At 38.1% G+C, this 19,508-nt stretch overlaps 1 protein-coding gene across 3 annotated transcripts in view; it reads right to left on the bottom strand.

The window, feature by feature from the left end:
• Window positions 1–19,508, bottom strand: part of MET (MET proto-oncogene, receptor tyrosine kinase) — a 117,102-nt gene that overhangs the window by 11,676 nt on the left and 85,918 nt on the right. For all 3 annotated transcript variants that reach the window (XM_015134737.3, NM_001168629.2, XM_077994958.1), the window contains 7 exon segments: window positions 13,091–13,237; window positions 11,235–11,391; window positions 10,900–11,040; window positions 7,689–7,919; window positions 5,296–5,376; window positions 3,811–3,992; window positions 527–636 (listed from right to left, as the gene is read on the bottom strand). In XM_015134737.3, the coding sequence (XP_014990223.3) occupies window positions 527–636; window positions 3,811–3,992; window positions 5,296–5,376; window positions 7,689–7,919; window positions 10,900–11,040; window positions 11,235–11,391; window positions 13,091–13,237 (1,049 nt within the window).

Raw genomic sequence — 19,508 nt, 5'->3', positions numbered from 1 at the left:
GGGAAAACATGAACTCAATTACAAACTGTTGACTGTTGTATTATATAGCCAGGCAGCCAGACACAAATAAAGTTCTTTGTATTATTCATTCCCAAATACCATTTTTGGTAGGGCTTCTGCAGGCTGGCTTCAAATCCACTCTTGGGAAGTTGCAATATGTTGGTATTTGTGTTCCCAGCCCTCTCCTTTTCACTGTCAAATGTTGAAGATCAAGTTCTCCCTCCCCAACACTAATGCAGTGTGAAACCACAACATTGAGAGCTACTGGAGGGAAGGACTGAGAAAAGCAAAAGTACACAACAGCTGTTTAAGACCCCCTATGGAGAATCCTTTTAAATTCTCTGTTGGATAAAGTCTGAAAGTCCCACCCACATCCCCAGGGCTTACACATCGATTTAAAATTGTAACAGAAATAAAGGACTTTTGCATGAGAAGAGAAAACAGCCTAAGTAGCATTGAACAGTGGGAAACAGATTCCTCCTTGTCACTTAATTTGGACTGTGGGCACAGAGATTCTAATACTTACATACAGTTTCTTGCAGCCAAGTCTCTGTGGACAAACTTTTTGCTTGCAAGATATTTCATGCCTTTGGCTACTTGAAGACCAAAGCCAATAAGATCTTTTACAGTTGGATTCTGCAATCAAAGAGAGTTAGAAAAGCATAAACGAAGCATCTACTGTTCTAATTTTGATCTTAGAATTCTGAAATGTTTATTTATAAAAAATTATTTTGTCTCAGAAATTAGTTTGGGCTTGGTGGCTCAAGCCTGTAATTCCAAAACTTTCAGAGGCCAAGGCAAGAGGATGGCTTGAGGCCAGGATTTTGAGATCAGCCTTGGCTACACAGTGAGATCCTGTCTTTACTCCCATCCACCGTCCACAAAAAAATTAGCTTTGTGTGGTGGTGTGCACGTGTAGTCCCAGCTGCTTAGGAGCCTGAGGAGGGAGGATCACTTGAGCCCAGGAGTTGGATACTGCAGTGCACTATGACTGTGCCACTGCACTCCAGCCTGGGCGACAGAGACCTTGTCTCCAAAACCAAAAAACAAAACAACAACAATGAAAAGTGTGCCCCATTGACAGATCAACCATTTGTTAAGTATTTATTGTATGCAAAACACCAGGCTAGTTGTTTTCATAAATTACAGCTACTTCTGCACTTCTGTCAGGCAGGTGTTATAGGCTCCATTTTCCAGATGGGAAAATGGAGATGTTTTAAAATGTGGTTTCATTATTTTCCAGGTATGATGAGGCCAACAGAACAGGAGACCAATGCCATTGAAAAGATAGTTTACTACTCACAGTTTGTAAGAGGAGGGGGAACACCCTGTCATGCAGGGTCACATGGGGGAAGCCCTGGGGTCTGGAGGCAGGGAGAGTGAGGGCAGAAACATGAGCAAGAGCCTTCATTGTGGTTTCCCTGGGAAGAAACTGGTAAGGCAGGGTAAGCAGGTTTGGAGCTGGCCAATCTGGAGTATTTCAGCAGGCTCCGAAGACAGTTCTAGTTGTCTGGAACTGGGCCCTGGGGTGATTAGGGCAGGTGGATAGTGGCCCAAAGCGTAAGAGTCTGATAAAGGAGGAGGTTAGGTAAGGGCTCTGGATTGGTTGGTTTGCACAAGGCAGGTATGCTTTGAAGGCAAGTTGTTTACTATTTGTAGGAATTAGCTAGCCCTGGGAGGGACAGTTCCTCCAGGGTCAGTAAGGCCCAAGATGTCAGAACATCAGAAACACGCTGTGAATAGAGGAGGCTCAGAAAGAAATCAACCCAAACCACTCAGCTGTCAAGTCTGGTGATGTCACTGGCTGGCAGTCAGGAACGGGGTATTCTCCTTCAACAGTCACTGAGGAGTTTGTCAGTGCAAGATGTAGTCAGTGGGAACCCTGCAAAAGGGCTGTAGCTCCCCTCAATGCACACAGCATAGAGAAAGGCCAGTTTCTGGTTTTAGGTTTCTCTTTAAGACACATCTGGCTACACATTATACGCATTGAAATATTACTATGTATGTCATAAACATGTACAGTTTTGTGTCAATTATAATAAAGAAATTGATTTTTCTTTAAAAAGAATTAAAGTGTAGGAAGAAAATACTTGACAAATAAATACTTTATATGCAAAAAAAAAAAAAAAAAAAGACACATCTGGGTTTGTGGTTGTTCTCAGTATCAACTCCTTGGATTAAAAAAGGCCATGGCACTATTCTGTTCCGGATAACAAGAAATCTCTATCATGCTTTAATCCTAGGGTAGCAGTACCCAGCCACATTAATCCATCAGGGTAATAACAAAAGTTGAAGCGGGAAAGTGCAGTCTGTCAGGGCAGCTGTGTGCTTTGTAAGGTCAATTCGCCTTATCTGCAAAAGTTCACTACCAGGGAATGTTTTATTCTTTTGGCTGAGTAGTATCTCATTACTCTCCTAGAGCTTATTTTCTCTGATAATTTGACCCCATATTTATAAAGTTGCTTTTGATCAACTTCATTATCTCCCACAGAGACTTGGAGAGCAGGAACAAAGACAGAGCCTGAGGCCATCTATGAATTCAGTTCTTGAGATTCTTCTTCCCACCCTCCCTTGTCCTGGCCTGGCGACTTTTAAGTCCTGGCATAAATGTCATGAAAAGAATCTACCACTTGCAAGAACCTAAGAACCTTGTTTTGTAACCCTTAGCTGATTCATTCAATAACTATTTACTGACAGTCTATGTGCTAAACACTGTTTTAGGTGTTGGAGCCATAGCGGTGAACAAAATACACAAAAATCCTACCCTCATGAGCTTCCATTCTAATGGGATGAGGTTGTGTGTACATATATATGCTTATATGTACATCTATATAGCTATTGTTTATTTGTTTATTATCTACTAACAGTGCTATTCAATAGAAATATAAAGCAAGTCACACACGTAATTTAAAATTTTCTAGTAGCCATACTCAAAAATAAAAAGAAACAGGTGAAATTAATTTTCACAATATATATTTCAACCCCCAAAATCCCAAATATTTCAGCATGTAATCAATATAAACAACTACTAGTGAGATATTTCACCTTTTTTTTTATACTAAGTATTCAGAATCTGGGATGTATTCTACACCATGCATCACACTTCAGTTCAAACTAGCCTCGTTTTACATGTGGTTCATGGCCATAGTATTGAACAGCTCAGGCCTTGTGTATCAGATGACGGTAAGTGTGATGGGGGAAAATACAGCAGGGAAGAGGAGTCTGTAGCCATGAGGATGGGTGGTCAGTTGCAATTTTTAAACAGATTAGGGAGGCTTATGTTGAAGATGACATTACGGCCAAGAGCTGAAGAAGATGAGGAAGTGAGATATGTGGCTATTTGCGGGGAGAGTGTTCCAGGCCGAGGGAGCACAAGTGCAAAGGTCCTGAGGTATGAGAGTGGATGGCAAGGGCGAGGAACAGCAAGGGACGCACCTGGAGTTAGTTTTTCAATGCCTTCTAGAGTTAACATTCCATATGGGCTGAAGCTTGCTCAGCTTCCACTTCTCCTGTGCTGTGCACAGTTTCTGGCACACAGTAGACATGCAAAGATGACTAAATGTCCCTATCAGGGGGAAGGTAGAACAAGGTTGCTTGCAGAGCAAGTGAGAATCACCGGTCCAGGAAACCCTTCCGGGTGTCACTATTTCCCATCAGGATAGAAGACTTTGAGGTACATTTGAATGATGCTAACATTTTAAATGTGCATCTTTGGCTACTAGCTTTTTAAAGACTCAGAGCAGGCCTATTTTGAAGGGATGGCTGGCTTACAGCTAGTCTGCCAGTCAGTAAGCTTGGCAGTCAACTTACATGAGTCTCATTTCGAATGAAATTTCGAAGATCTCCATGTTTCATGTAGGGTAGGACCACCAGCGGAGACCCTTCACTTCGCAGGCAGATTCCCAGGAGCGAGAGGACATTGGGATGACTAAAATCTTTCATGATGATTCCCTCGGTCAGAAACTGGGAAACTTCTCCTATGTCAGTGATTCCTAAGAAATCCAGTGGTGGAGACATTAACTTCATTATGGAACAGTGAATACTTTGTCAGATTTAGATAGGAAGAGCAATGAAATGGAAAGCCATACAGTTAGCATCTTGTCCTGAGGGTTTGACTGCAGAGTGTTCATTTTATAACACATCTGAGTGAATGATGCCACTCTGCACTATGCCTTCCAGTCACCTACACCCACTTTTGCAAGATAGTGTCCAGTCAGCCACCAGACTGTCTCCTATAAACTTAGTGCAAAGTTTGTACTTAGGTTTCATAAAGACTGTACCTTTATTTCCCTCATGGTCAGACTTCCAACAAAATTAACCATGTAGAACACTATTTAGCATGTCGATTTATATTTTAAAAAGACTGAAATAGTTGTGGCAGTAAAGTATCTTGCAGGAAAACCTTTCATTTGTGCACTTAAAGCTCATTAAGTCCCATGTAAAGTTTGTAGTAAAGTTGGTTACCATTTTTCAGGCTGCTGCAATTTGCAAGCAGAAGATGAGAAATGGGAGTAGAAAATGCAAGCATGTGAGATCTGTCAACACAGGCAGAGCCAGGGACACTATGTATGTGGAGTACACTGTTTGTGTAATATAGTAATTTATGGCTGTAATTATGGTTTGGGGTCACCAATAAAGACTTAGTTTGTATTTGGAAGCATTCCCTTAAACAGAGCATGCATTTCATCTTAAAAAGATTTTCTCAATAACAGCTAAAATTTTAAGTAATGTTCCAGCACTAAAAAGGGGTAAGTTTCATTTATTTAGGAAGTTCATGTATGTGGAATGCCTCATTCTCCAAAAATGTGGATAAATGAGGTATTACCATACTTACAATTTTTCAATTTTTGGCCAGCGTCGTTTTCTCCTGTTTGTCTTATTTCATTTTTTATCTTTTTAATGGAAGTTGTGGTTAAAAAATAATTATAGTAATGCCTCCGGGTAAAATGAGTCATTACTACTGTATGTGCCAACATGCTTCCAATAGTTTCCATAAATGTCACTTGCAAAACAAATATTATAAGCCAAACATAGTTATAGTTAAATGATACTCAGTTCATCCAAGAACCTCATTTCTCTTACCCCCTTACTAATGAGGGCTCTGAGGGATCATTTCAGAGGAAATAGTTCAATAAAAGTCTAGAACAAAACAAATTTTCAGGATTAGGTCCCATAATTTCAGTGGTAGCTGATTTTTCCACAAGGGGAAAGTGTAAATCAACATTTTATTATAAGCTAGTTATTAGGTTGCAAACCACAAAAGTATACTCCATGGTTAAATAAAATGCCACTTACTGTTCAAGGATTTCACAGCACAGTGAATTTTCTTGCCATCATTGTCCAACAAAGTCCCATGATATACACAACCAAAATGCCCTGTGCAAAAGAAAGAACTTGGTTAGTACTGCATCACATCTAATTATGAAATCATTATATATCAAGCCTTTCATAAGCTTCGTTTTATTCCTTCTTCTTTCTATACAGCAAAAGAGTATGTTTAAAAAATACTTTTAACAATACCACTGTAGGTGTGTAGGTGTGTTTGTAAATATATATGTAGATGTGACACCTTTCACCGAAGGGTATAAGCAATGTGATGATTTAATTCATGAATAAGTTGTAGGTGATATGACTCATATTAAAGGCTAATCTAATAAAATATTCAACCATAGTGGAACCACTGAAAAGGTGAGTAACATCTGCCTCATCAAATAAATGTATTTTTAAGGATGACATAGTATTTTAAAATATGAAAATAAAGTTAACCCACATGAAGAACTAAGATAAACACGTAAATAAGAACTAAAAGAACACATAAAATAAGCTCCCTATATTCTAATAAACTGAAATGAAATAAAAACGTTACCATTAAAAATAAGATTAGTATTATAGAATAAGGATTTCCCCATTAGTCACTGGTTAATACGTAATCCAGGTTGGCAGAAACCGAAAGGCAGTTGCCCAAATGAAGCCAATTCACCCTGACTCACTTCATCCAGTTCTCTCTGGCTTTGACCACATAATTTTCCCAATGGTAGCCTTTTATCGAGTGGCAGTAATTTTCCCCAGAGGTGCCAAATGTCTAATAGCTGTGTAAGTCATTCTCTAATTAATTCATCCAGCTGGCCAAGACACCATCAGTGCCTAGTGTGTGAGTGTCAGGCATTAGGCTACCCTCTAGTAATGCAAAGAAGAATAAAATAAAACCTATGCTTTTGAGTGCTCCTATTCTCCTGGAGAAAAACATATAAATACATAATAGCTAATATTTATAGAGCTGTTAGTGATTATAACTTCAAAAAAATTGCCATTTTAGTACCTTTCGTGATAAAAAATTCGAGTTTTCCAATGTGTAGAATTAGAACACAATTAGTGAGTCCATACACTCTAAAATTGGTGCAATTACTGGGATTTACAGGCCTATGACAGAACTATATATTGTTCTGAAGAGAAACGGAAAGATGTTTGTTAACAGTGAAGCCACTCTTGGGGAAGAAGGCGCACGGGAAGGATTACGTCCTGGGGTGTTTGACAGAAGAATGTGTGGATGCTACAACAGGAAAGTGAGAAGACCTTGTGTTCATATAAGGCAAATCACGCTGTCAGCTTCTCTTGTATCACACTGGCAGATGCCTGTACAACCTCTTGCAGCACATATAGAATAAAAGGGATCAGAGGCCATTTAGTATTAAGGGTAAAAGCTTTTTAGAAAAAAAAAAAAAACAACAAGAAGAGTGAAGTTCATTTCCCGGTTTTTGATTGGTTTCTTTTCCTGCTAAATATTTCCACAAATACTGTTTATGCTAGCTGTTATTGCTGCTCTGGCTAGCTTATTACAAATATTCATTTATCTTTGTATAAAGAAATTGGAGTGCATTGTAGAGATGATATATGTTGCTTTAGATCAGGGGAATGCTATAAATTCTCTGTCTTCTGATGCCGTCCAGCAGTGTACAAACTGCTATAAACCAGGCTTCGTAGAGTTTGTCACTGTTCTCAGGGTAAAGAAAGACTGGCGAGAGATTGAATAAAAATACTCAAAATGAAAGGAGTGATATTTATTTAGTTAGTTAGTTATATTTCTTTATTTTTTTGAGACAGAGTCTCATTCTGTCGCCCTGGCTGGAGTGCTGTGGCACAATCTTGGCTCACTGCAACTTCCGCCTCCCAGGTTCAAGCAATTCTCCTTGCCTCAGCCTCCCTAGTAGTTGGGCTTAAAGGCATCCACCACCATGGCTGGCTAATTTTTGTATTTTTTAGTAGAGACGGGGTTTCGCCATGTTGGCCAGGACAGTTTTGAACTCCTGACCTCAGGTGATCTGCCTGCCTCGGCCTCCCAAAGTGCTGGGATTACAGGTGTGAGCCACTGCACTTGGCCCTGAATTTTAGAAGAAAGTAAATGGCACCTTCGAAGAAACTATAGTTGCTAGTACGCACAGGATGAGGATGAACTGTGATTTAGTTCTAATATGTTTGGGAGATTATGCAATTGCTTCCATGCACAGGGGCAAATCCCCACAGATATGATTTACAGGGCTGCATTGCTACAGAACAGAAATCAAGTACACTTGTTATCACTGCTCTGTCAGTTGCTTTCACCATTGTCTAAGTTCCTAATCTGCAAAGGCCAAAGATAAAATGCTTACTGGAAAATCGTATTTAACAAAAAGCTGAGTGGAAATACTTACCTCTTCCTATGACTTCATTGAAATGCACAATCAGGCTACTGGGCCCAATCACTACATGCTGCACTGCCTGGACCAGCTCTGGATTTAGAGCGCTGAGGTCAATGTGGACAGTGTTTTGCAGTAATGGACTGGATATATCAGAGTCCCCACTAGTCAGGATGGGGGACATGTCTGTCAGAGGATACTGCACTTGTCGGCATGAACCGTTCTGAGATGAATTAGGAAACTGATCTGTAAGATAAAGGAAAATTATTAAAGAACAACAGTAAAACCTCATTTAATGGGGATTGAAACAGGAAGAGCTTTTATAGTGGAATTAGTTTGATAAAGATGATAATAAGTTGGGGAAAGATACTGAGTTATATATACAAGCATTTCATAAAATGTTTACAGATTTTCATTTAAGTAGACTAAGTATTAACTTTGAAAGCTTTTTACCCTCATTTCCTTAGACATTTCTCTTTTTATCAATAGGAAAAAGCCATGCTTATGGTTTATTTTTGAATATACCATGTCCTTAAGAATGGAAGCAACAAAGGTAGTTGAGCAATTGCCTGATCTCACAAAAATCCAGCTCAAATGTAAGAAAATGAAAAAGATGCCTTTTTGAGAGACTACTATTTATTAATGGAATTAATTACAATTGTGCAAAACCTATGGATTCTTGGCCAAGGGAAAAATACACATATGATTAGAAGTAAATACTGGTTATATTCCCAGAACTGAAACCTTTTCACATTAGTAGTAAATTCTCCACTGTGCAGTGATGGCACTGGATTTAGTGTTACTGTTGTTTAGAGAAGGCATGTTAGGTCTCGGTTAGTGGACCATCCTTATTGTTTAGTTAAGGGCATTACGAAAGGGGAAAGCATTCTTTGTAAGTTGATCTTTATAACCAAAGCTCTGTAAGAACCTCAGGCAAAGTTCCCTTTTGCAAGGAGAAACGTTTTTCATTTCAGGGGAAGAAATTGTGCTGATAGTCAATTTCTTAATGCCAAATAGGGCCAAGAAGTCATCCTTTCCACTTTTCCTTTCTCTTTCCACTGGGAATTCACACATATCAAGGAGGGGGCATCATAGCCACAGCAACTGACATAAAGATAAACTAGGAATAGTATTGAAATGTATTAGTATGTAACACAGGGAGAGGGTTATGTGGGGGTTCCCTATTGGCACCAAAATATATCGTTTGTTTGCACATAAGCAGGAGAATCAGAATCTGAGAGAAGGGCACAAAAAGAGTGCTGTTAGTACCTTGACTATTCCTAATCCCACTTAAGCATTTTTAGTATTTTCTACAGTGGACAGTTTGATTAATAATAAACGAACTTGGTCAAAAGTGGTTCCAGAAAAGCTTTGGGCATCAATGATTTGGGCACCAGTTATAGTAGACACTAGCCAAAAACAAGACAGGTGCAACCTTTAAAGGGGATGTGGAAGATCTGGGAAGTACCTGAAATGTTGGGTGGGTGAGGAAGGAAGGAGCCTAGCTGAGTACTTGTTCCTTTAATTCCAAGGAGTCAGGGTCTCCAAACCTTCCCCAGGGGACTGGAAATGCCAATCAGCCTCTCTAAACTCAGTTCTTTCATCCTCACTTCCCAAGACTTTGCATCTGGAGATCAGAGCTCTAAATGCTTAAGGGTGCAGACATTGAGGGAAATCCTTGGTGAGACATGGATAAAAGTCCTTTGGCATGACAACGTGACTCTTCAGCTAAATTCAAACATGTGCAGAAACCAATTGAAACCATCATTGTGCAACCCTGGTGTCACACCACATAGAACTCTAGGTCTCCATGAAAAAGACTGATGAGAATGCTGTCCCCACCAGATGTAGAGAGGAAAGATCTGCAGTTGCCTCTTCATTAGGTTTTGGCTGTGCACCTATTTTCTCATTCTCTCTAGATGACCCTCTTTTACCTGTTTTCATGTCTCCAAGGAGCAGGCTCAGTGGAGAAAAGAGTGTGAAACTCAACCTTCTTAGCAATGATGACAGAGCTTTGTTGAGTAAGGAGGTTCAAAGAAGATTAGGTAAGTTTTTTTTTTCAAAGAAAATTTGTAAATTTTAATGATTTCAGATTAGAACTATGAAATGTGCACATAAAATACTAAATGTGGGTATAAAATACTAAATAGATCTAAATTTCAAAACAATAAACTAGGTTTGATTTTTCCACAATGGTTAAAGGAATGGATTTTTAAAGGTGAATGGAATCAGGGCAAAGACAATGTTTACTATGTGTATCTCCATAGAAGTAACATAAACTTCAAAACACAAGAGGTGGTAAGTGTTGAAAATGTTAAAATGTTAAGTGCTTCATTGCTCTTGAACTTGTTTGGATGAGCAACTTCTAACTTTTCCAGTGTCCTCAATGATCTATGACTCATTTTATTTGTCCAATGGTAAATATTCAACCAAGGAAATGCTTGTACTTGACTCACATCCTGTAACTTCTAAAGATAATGGAGCTGATACAATACAGACATTTTGCTTTTACCAGGAGATTTAAATAAAACAACGTGAAAAGCTCTGGTTAACCTGAACATTACTAGGCATAGTGTTTTACAAAGCTGATGATATTGACCCCTCCTTTTTGTCATAGTGTAATTGAAGGTTTTCCTTGGCTAAGTCTCAAAATACATTCAAGTCCTAGAATACTGTGGGAAAAAGGTTGTGTGCTAACAGTTCATTGAGAACACTTCAAAGAATTACTAACAGTATAGTTTCAATGTCTGGGCTTCAACAGGTAAAAAATGCAGCAGTTCCAGCTTACATTTAAATAACTATATTTTGTAACTTAACTCTTCCTGGATTGTAAAAGAGAGCTTCACAATTTCTTACCATTGCACTTAGATCATAAACAAATTACTTTTGCTCAAATGATTTCAAAATTAACCTTTTTGTGAGATGAGAGCTTATGGACTCTAAAATCATAATGTAAAATCATAATATAATATGATTTTATGTTAAAATATGATTAAAATATGATTTTAATGATGTAATATAAATATAATATACATTTTTAAATGAACCTGGGTTCATTTAAAAATAAGAGCCATTTAATGCTGTGTCAAATACTTATTTGTCAGAGGTAAATACTTCCTTAAGGTTTTTATAAAAATATAAATGCAAAACCAAAAATAAACAACAAAGTCACAACCCACTGAGGTGTATGTATAGGTATTTCTCAGAACAAGAAACTGAAATATACCTTCTGGAAAAGTAGCTCGGTAGTCTACAGATTCATTTGAAACCATTTCTGTTGTTGGGCTTACACTTCGGGCACTTACAAGCCTATCCAAATGAGGAGTGTGTACTCTTGCATCATAGCGAACTAATTCACTGCCCAGATCTTAAAACAGAGAGAAAGAAAGAGCTTGTTAAAGACGGCTATCATGGGTCCCAGGAGACTTTGACCGAGTGCCCAGAACTCATGGGTTTTATGGACTACGTATAAGACAGCACACACGAATGTATGACAATCTTAAACTGTAATGACTGTGTTCTTAAGGTAACTTCTAAAAACGAACCGTAACAAAAATGCACCTTTAATTTGCTTTCTCTTTTTCAGCCACAGGAAAAGCCCAAGTAGTAGTAAGAGTGCTATTGATATTGAGACAACACCAGCAATCAATCCGGTGAAATTCTGATCTGGTTGAACTATTACTTTTCCAAGGACGGTTGAAGAAATTGCTTGCTTCCACTAAAAATGACAAACAAAGAAAAGTCAGCATTTAGCCATGATAGATATTTATACTATACAGGTTGCAGCACAACCTCTTTGGGCCCCAAATACCACCTGGTTATTGCCATTCTACAAATGGCATAACTGCTTTCAGGATAGTAAGAGATTCCTCAATTTTGCTCCAGTGTTCAAATAATTAGGGGACACTGATCCCTGAAGTACTTATATGGTACTTAGCTGTTTGGATTTGTAACTAGGTATTAGGGATAAAAAGATCTACAAAAAACGGGACTGAAGTGTAGAAGGGGAGACAGACATATAAATAAATGATTACAGTACAGTGTGGTATGTGCCATAGAAGTATGACTAAATAGTAATCAACAGAGACAATGGGACATTAATTCTGTCCTGGACGGTGGGGTGGAGGGCAGAGAAGACTTCCCATAAGAGGTAAATAATTGTACTGTTATGATGGAACAATAAAGTCTCAGAATACTTTTACTTCAGTTTTGATACACAGCAGAAATCTTTGAAGTCCCTTCTGGCTGTAACATTTTATGATTTTTAGGATTTATGGTCCTTCTGAAATTCCAACTCTGATCTCATGATTCAGACTTTGATTTTCTAATTTTTGTGTGTTTTTCCATTTCATAACTTTTCAGAAGACTTCAGGAACCCTTTAAAAATCACTTACTCTTGGATAAATGTGGGATACATACAATGGAATATTATTCATCCACAAAAAGGAATGAAGTACCGACATATGCTACAATGTGGATGAACCTTGAAAACATTATGTTAAGTAAAATAGGCCACACACAAAAAGACAAATATTGTATGATTCCACTCACATGAAATATCTAGAATAGGCAAATTCTAGAGCTAGAGAGTAGATAGAAGTTATCAGGAGCGGGAGGAGAGAAAGGTATGTGGAGTTGCTGCTTATTGGTTATAGAGGATCTGTTTGGGGTGATGAAAAAGTTCTGGAATTAGGTAATGCTGATGGTTATTCAACACTATGAATGAAATTAATGCAACTGAATTGTACATTTAAAAATGGTTAAAATGGCAAACATTATGTTACATATATTTTACCACAATTCAAATAAATTGACAATATAATATACACCAAAACCCATTGAACTATACCCTTTCAATGGGTGAATTGCATGGTATGTGAATTACATCACAATAAATTTGTTAAAAAAAAGAATAAGAAAAGATAACTTGCTTTGGTTCTAGGTTGTTTGATTCAGCTGTCTACATGAAAAAAGTTACTGTAAAGTAGTTTAATCCTTATTTTACTTTGTTTGATGCATGCACCTTCCTTTATTTATGGGACTCTATGCATTAGTGATCACTGTGATTGGCAGTGGAACACCGGCTCTGGCCTCCTGGGGTGGTGGGAGGCAGTAGAAGGACACTCTTGGAGGCATCCTTATTTCTTCTGAAAATTACAGCAAATTTTGGGAAGAGTGTGGCATGATGGAGAAGCAGTGTGGGTTGAAAGAACTTTTGAGATCTACCTCCCAATCTTGGGGAAGGAGACAATGTGACAAAAAACTCACTATTTCTAAAATAACAACAGGAATGGAGGCTGAGTTGATGAGCCAAAACCCACACATAAATGAGCTTTAATGATTTATTTTAAGCCTGAGAATGACATAATTACACTGGCTTCCTTATTTACATCATGAGAGGAATGCAGGAATCCCACCTCTATATTTAGCTCGCTGTTCAATTTCAGCAGGTCATTGGGGACCGTGCATAAAACGGCTTCAGAATGTAAGTGTATATTCTCACAGCTCTTATTTCCAACTTTTAACACTTCACCTTTAACTGCTTCAGGGTCAATATCATTTCCCTGGAAGAAAAAAAAAAAGGTTGTTAACACTTCACAGTTCTGCAGGAATGCTAACAATGGCAAAAGAATATAAATATACTGCAAACACAGGCCATGTTGTTTGCCAAGGCACATGATTCTATGATACTGATTTTCATGGCAATTGGGATGGCTAAAGGGGAGCGAGACAATTTCAGGGCACGTATTAGTTAGGAATTATATAGCTTTTGCATCAAATTGGACCTTAGAGAAAAGGAAAGAGGTTCTTGCTTCACATCCTTAAACGCAGAATGATGTCTTACCTATCATCACCTCACTATTGTCTTCGGGGGGTATCAATGTTTGGCAAAAAAGACGCAATTTAGAGATTCTGTTGTTGCACTACCTAACGCTGCCTAATGCAGAGATTCTCAGCCTTGACTTTGCTTTTGGAATCACAGTGAGAACTTTAAAAAATACTGATGCCTGGGTCTCATCTCCTGAAATCTGATGTTAAATCGTTGTTAATGTATTAACACTGTATTATGTTATGCTAATATTAATATGTTCTTTCTTTCTTTGAGTTGGGTAGTTTACTTTCATCCTTCTTGCACACTTGAGTCCTATGCATAAATGAATTCACTTTTAAAGAAATTTATGTGAAATGCTGTATGACCATTATAATTTGAGAGCACAATTCTATTACTTTGAACAATTACATAGTTCCACAAAAAATTTTCTAAAGTTAGTTAATGTGACATATTTAGTTAACTGAAGTTGCTATCAGGCATTTTAAAAACATCAACATTTTGTTTGAGAAACCAATAAGTAGCCTTGCAAAAGAAGTGCAAACCTAGGTATAATTTCTCATATCAAGACCTAATGGGTACAGTTATTTATTGAGCAAGCTATTATTTTGAGGTGACATATATCAAAACCTATTACTATTTTTCTTATGGATAAAGACCAGCCCGTAATAGCTACAATGCTGCTACTTTGTTTTATATAATCTTTAATACTTGGCAAACTCCATTCACATACATGGTCTCATATGGATCTCAACAGATTCATTGGTCAGGCAGTTATTACTCTAGGAAAAGAAGTGGCAAGAAAATACTTCTTTATAACCTGATGTTGGAGTTTCAGATAAAATGGATATAGACAAACCCTATCCTTATGATACTTCTAAAAGCAGTATGTGTAGGTCAGCCACACAGGCCGACACACACAGAAGCACATCAATCTAAGAGATGACTTCAGGGCTTCAAACGACAACTTGTTGGTTAGGTCTGAAGGGGGATAAAGCCCTTATCCACATGATGTAGGGAATTCAGGGAAAGACAAAGAAAAGAGATTAAAGAGCTGTAGGGTTTGATTTATGAGAAAATGTCTAAAATGTGTCTTGCTTGCTTAGATAGTAACTAAGGTTGGGGGAAGGGACGAATGTACAACATTTGCGTTTCCAATGCTTATTGTTTCAGGCTTAGGATCTCCTTGGTTGTTGCATAGAGGCTTCTCTAAAACAAAAACAGATGACACATCCACATCACATATCACATATCTACATCTTATGTTACATGTAGATACCAAAGGATACATGGTAAGTAGTGACTTGTATAAGCAACTACTATCAGTTATATATATAATTGTTTTAGAGGTGTAAAATCCCAGATAGTACAAAAGTGATACTTGTAGCTCACTTCTATATAACAATGGGGCCCAAATAAAGAAACAATTTCAAAAGGTATGGGCTAAATTTTGTCATTTAAAAGAAAATAAACGTAGCTTTATTGAGATGTTAAAAAACTTCTATTTAGAACTTTTGCTATTAATTACATTAATATTTATTGTTGAATATTAACTATTATTAAATAAAAGTCATTCAACTGCTTCAGGGTGATTTCAGTCACTAAAATCATAATAAGTGGGTTTAAAAATAAAGCAACAAAAGAGAGAGCTTTCTGATCTTTAATCTCCAACAGACAGAGAGCAATTTAGTTATAACCATCTCATACTATCCTGAAAATATACTCCCCCTGAAGTAGGTATTATTGCTTTACATATGAAGAACTATTATCTGCTTTACATATGGAAAACTATTATCCAGAAAGGGGCTAGATCATGAAGCAAATCAAATTCCGTTTGACACAAAATCTACTTACCATCTACTGTGTGTTAGACACAGTTCTAGTCACTGAGAATATAAAGACGAGTAAGGATTTCTTCCTCTCACTGCAATGTCAAAATGGATCCATTTCAAAAATAAAAACTAATTACGCCCAATGTGCTATATCAGGATGTACCAAGTCTCTTTCCTCGCCAACTCTGGCCTGGCGTGACATGTTTCTATCCAGGATTCAGGCCTGGGGACTCATGTCTGAGATGGCTACAGAACCGAGCAGATGGGAGTGGAAGTGGGTAGGATCTGAAAAATAACATTATGAGAGGAAGCGTCCTTCAAGTTTTCATACATCCAGGTGGCCACAGGCTGGGTCTGGGCAAGTCAGTACAGTTTGGCAGCAGGACCCAGCCAGGCGGGGGTCCAAAGTCCAGGGAGATCAGCAGTAGGAAATTAGTGAGGTGGTGGTGAGGGGGTGAGATTTACACTTCACATAGAGGACACAAGTCCCTCAACTTAGGAACCAAGCAATGAACCTTCACAGACAACTTCAGAACTCAGTTCCACCACATGTTAATAGGCATTTTGGGGAAAACTTCCCTGGCCATTTGGGAAAAGGTGGGCAAACCAAAATTAAACTGGTGGCTTTGCTGGCTAGTTGGGGACCTTTACTACTAGGAACTACGAAACCACAGGAATAGATTTTTTACTATCTTTACTATTAGGTGCTATGAAACTACCCTGGAAAATATATATATATATTTTTATATATGTGTGTGTGTGTGTGTATATATATATATACACACATCAGAATGCCCATTAACCTGGGCAGCACAAAGAAATACTAGTTTGAGAGTAAGCTATGAGCACCATTAATAAGAATAGGTCTTGACACTGGGCCAAATAACCTCTGAGAAACGAATCCTTCACTTTTATCCTGTCTGGACTCAGAACTGAGTTCATGGTGGTTTTGACTGAGATTGAGGGGGAGAGTTGCAGATAAATTATTCAAAGGGAGAAGGACAACCTCTGGCTGGCTCTGGGCAGCAGGTGGATTGGGATGATTCAGAACCATGCTTCCTTCTTGATCCTTCCAATGTCCACACACTGATGCTTCACCTCCACCTGAGCTCTCAGCATTTGTTCTTGTGATGACAATGTCATAGACCAAGTCCCTGCTCCCTGCCCTGGCTCATCTTCCTGTGCTCCTTTCTCTTGTTTGACCTGACTTCTCCAGATTGAACTTTTGAAGCATCTTTATTCCCATAGATTCCTATATGCTGCAGAATAAGATAAACCCCCAAGGCAATGTCAGTCAGTCCTTGTTCCAGCATGAAACAGAATACTGCTCTACTTTTCATAAGATATGCTCATGCATAAAAAGTCAGAAATAAGATACTTAGGGAGAAATATAGAGTTTCTTTAAACAGAATCAATTTTTAGATATTTATAAAATGTTAAGAGCTATTCCCCTTAAATAATTGCATAGATATATAAATAGCACACGATAGAAAAGCATCTCTATGATGGTATTTTAGTATACATTAAATGAGAGTTAATATAAGAAATACTGTAATTTAGTGCATGCAGTGACAGAAGACCAAATTTGGAACAAAGAAGCCTGAGTGTGGGCCCCAGTTCTGCTGTTTGCTCCCTGGGTGACCCAAGACTAATCAGCTAATCTTCCTAAACCTTTGTTTACCTATCTACAAATGGGGGTCATCATCACTGACCTCCCAACTGCATGGGTCCACATGAGACTCAAATGAAATAAAACATGCCAAAGTACAGTGTCAACTGTAAAATTCCATACAAACATGAGCTGTTGTTGATAGAGGTTCTTGGGGAGTCATGGATACCCACAAAGAGATGCCTACTTTTGATGACCACTGTCTACAACTGGTCTTGGGGGACTTGAAGCCTTGGCCATAAACTACCTTCTCCATCCATGGGGCTTGGGATTCATTCTGAGGGGTGACTTATGCTTGACCCCTATTGTGTTCTCTCATCCAAACTTGGCTCACCCTTTTGCCCATGGTGTAGTCACTGGGCTTATTACGAATTGAGGAACTCTCATAACTAGGGCAGGAAACGATCACAATCTCTTTTCAGCCTAGGAACTCTTGCATGCATGGCTGCATGAGGAGCATGAACTCTTCCTGGCAATAAAGAACATATCTCATTCTAAACACATGATTCTCTCCAGAGCACTTTCATTGATGAAGTACACGTTTTCTTTATTCTTTTCTTTTCTTTCTTTTTTTTTTTTGAGATGGGGTCTAGCTCTGTCTCCCAGGCTGGAGTGCAGTGGTGCCATCTCAGCTTACTGCAACCTCTGCCTTCAGGACTCAGGTCATCTTCCTCCCTCAGCCTCCTGAGTAGCTGGGATTACAGGCACCCACCACCACGCCCAGCCAATTTTTGTATTTTTAGTGGAGATGGGGTTTCGCCATGTTGGCCAGGCTGGTCTCGAGCTCCTGGCCTCAAGTGATCCACCCGCTTCGGCCTCCCAAAATGCTGGGATTACAGGCATGAGCCACCGTGCCTGGCCGAGAGGTAGAAGTTTTAATGTGATCAACTTAACGTATTGATAAGGAGTTAGATTGCTGACACAACAAATATTCTCTTATGCCTTTGCTTTCCTCTCATACATAAGTGAAGTATGAAAAAATGTTGACTCATGATACTAAAATAATCTCCCTGAACTGCCGCTGCTCCCACTAGATTACTATTCTGTCACGTGGCAGGTGCTATACACTTGTTAGAGAAAGAGTTATTCTATATATAGGCAAGAAAATAAAGTGTTTTGTGCCTGTCTCTAGAAGACCCTTTCACCATGCTGGGAATACCATTGACAGGCCGAGGATGATGCCAAATTATGTTTTTCTTGGTCCAACAATTTTGTAGGATGTTGAATAATGGGTATTTAATTTATGGAAAAAGAAGTTTTCTCTTCCATAAAGACTGTGCTTGGAAGGGTAGGTAAAGAACCGTTTATCTCTAATCCCTTCATCATAGATACAGAAACAGAAAAATAGAGTTTCTCTGGGTGTAAAACTATTTGCACATAAACCTTTGTTATCATCAAGAAAAACCAATTGGAATCTTTCAAATGGCAAAAACAGTAATTGTTGAAAGCAAAAGGTCACACTAGATTAGTTTTATTGAAAAAAAAAAAGAAGTGATAAAAGCTTATTTCTCCCTTTCTAAAACTAATTAAAGAAGCAGATGAAAGGACTTTGCTGTTGTAAACACACTGTTCATTGAAGCGGGCTTCCATTCAATTTCATGCTGGGCTTGCTTAATTATCGTACAAAACACAATAATGAGGTTAGTAAACTTGTATGAGCGTGAACATATGCATAAGTTGGGCTGTAGTTAAATTTTTGTTGAAAAAGTCAGAAAAATTTTGATGGAAATATATTATTACTTAGATGGATATGTCCCATGAAAGCCTATATTGCACCCAAATAAAGACTATCCTATTGCTTTATGTTTGTTCATATTTGCATTCAGATCATCTTTCAAGAAAAAAAAATTTCTAAACGTTTTAACAACATGTTGAAGGATAAATATTTTGCTGTTTCTAGTGACTGCAGCTATGAATAATTCAAGTCTTGAGCATTTTGCCTGTGTTATTATTTGAAGTAGAAATAACTGAAGGGACATAAAAAAGCTGCACTCTAGTCTTTATTATTCTGCCACTCTTTTGTCACTTGTCAATCACTTAACCTTTCTGGGTCTTAGTGTTCTTTGTTTGCAACAGGCTTGCTTTAGAAAAGATGACCTGTTATTCTCTATTAAATTATATTTAGAAGCTAATATGTTCCTAAGGTGGCAGATATCTAGTTCCATTTACAAATTAGCTTAGAGATGACCACACCCAGATACAAAATTCCAAGTATAACAAGGAAGTACAGAGATACAATTGATGCATTTACTTTCACAGCTCTTATGTTTTATCTTATAATGAGCACATTTAGGTAAAATGTCCGGGGAAACGTATAACATCAGCAAGATAATGCAGCACAGGGATCCTCTTTAATGGATTTGTGTCCCACATTTGCTACGTTTTAATACATACACAAGAAAGGGTTTTTAAATGGTTCATTAAAATGCAGTCCACGGTTATTCTTATCTTTTAGTTTTATGCCAAAAAGATTTGTTTTTCAGAGCTTATATATTTGCTGGTGT

Source organism: Macaca mulatta, chromosome 3, assembly GCF_049350105.2.
Source record: "Macaca mulatta isolate MMU2019108-1 chromosome 3, T2T-MMU8v2.0, whole genome shotgun sequence".
Lineage (NCBI taxonomy): Eukaryota > Metazoa > Chordata > Mammalia > Primates > Cercopithecidae > Macaca > Macaca mulatta.
The sequence above is the reverse complement of the archived record's forward strand: the minus strand, read 5'-3'. Positions and strand labels throughout refer to the sequence as shown.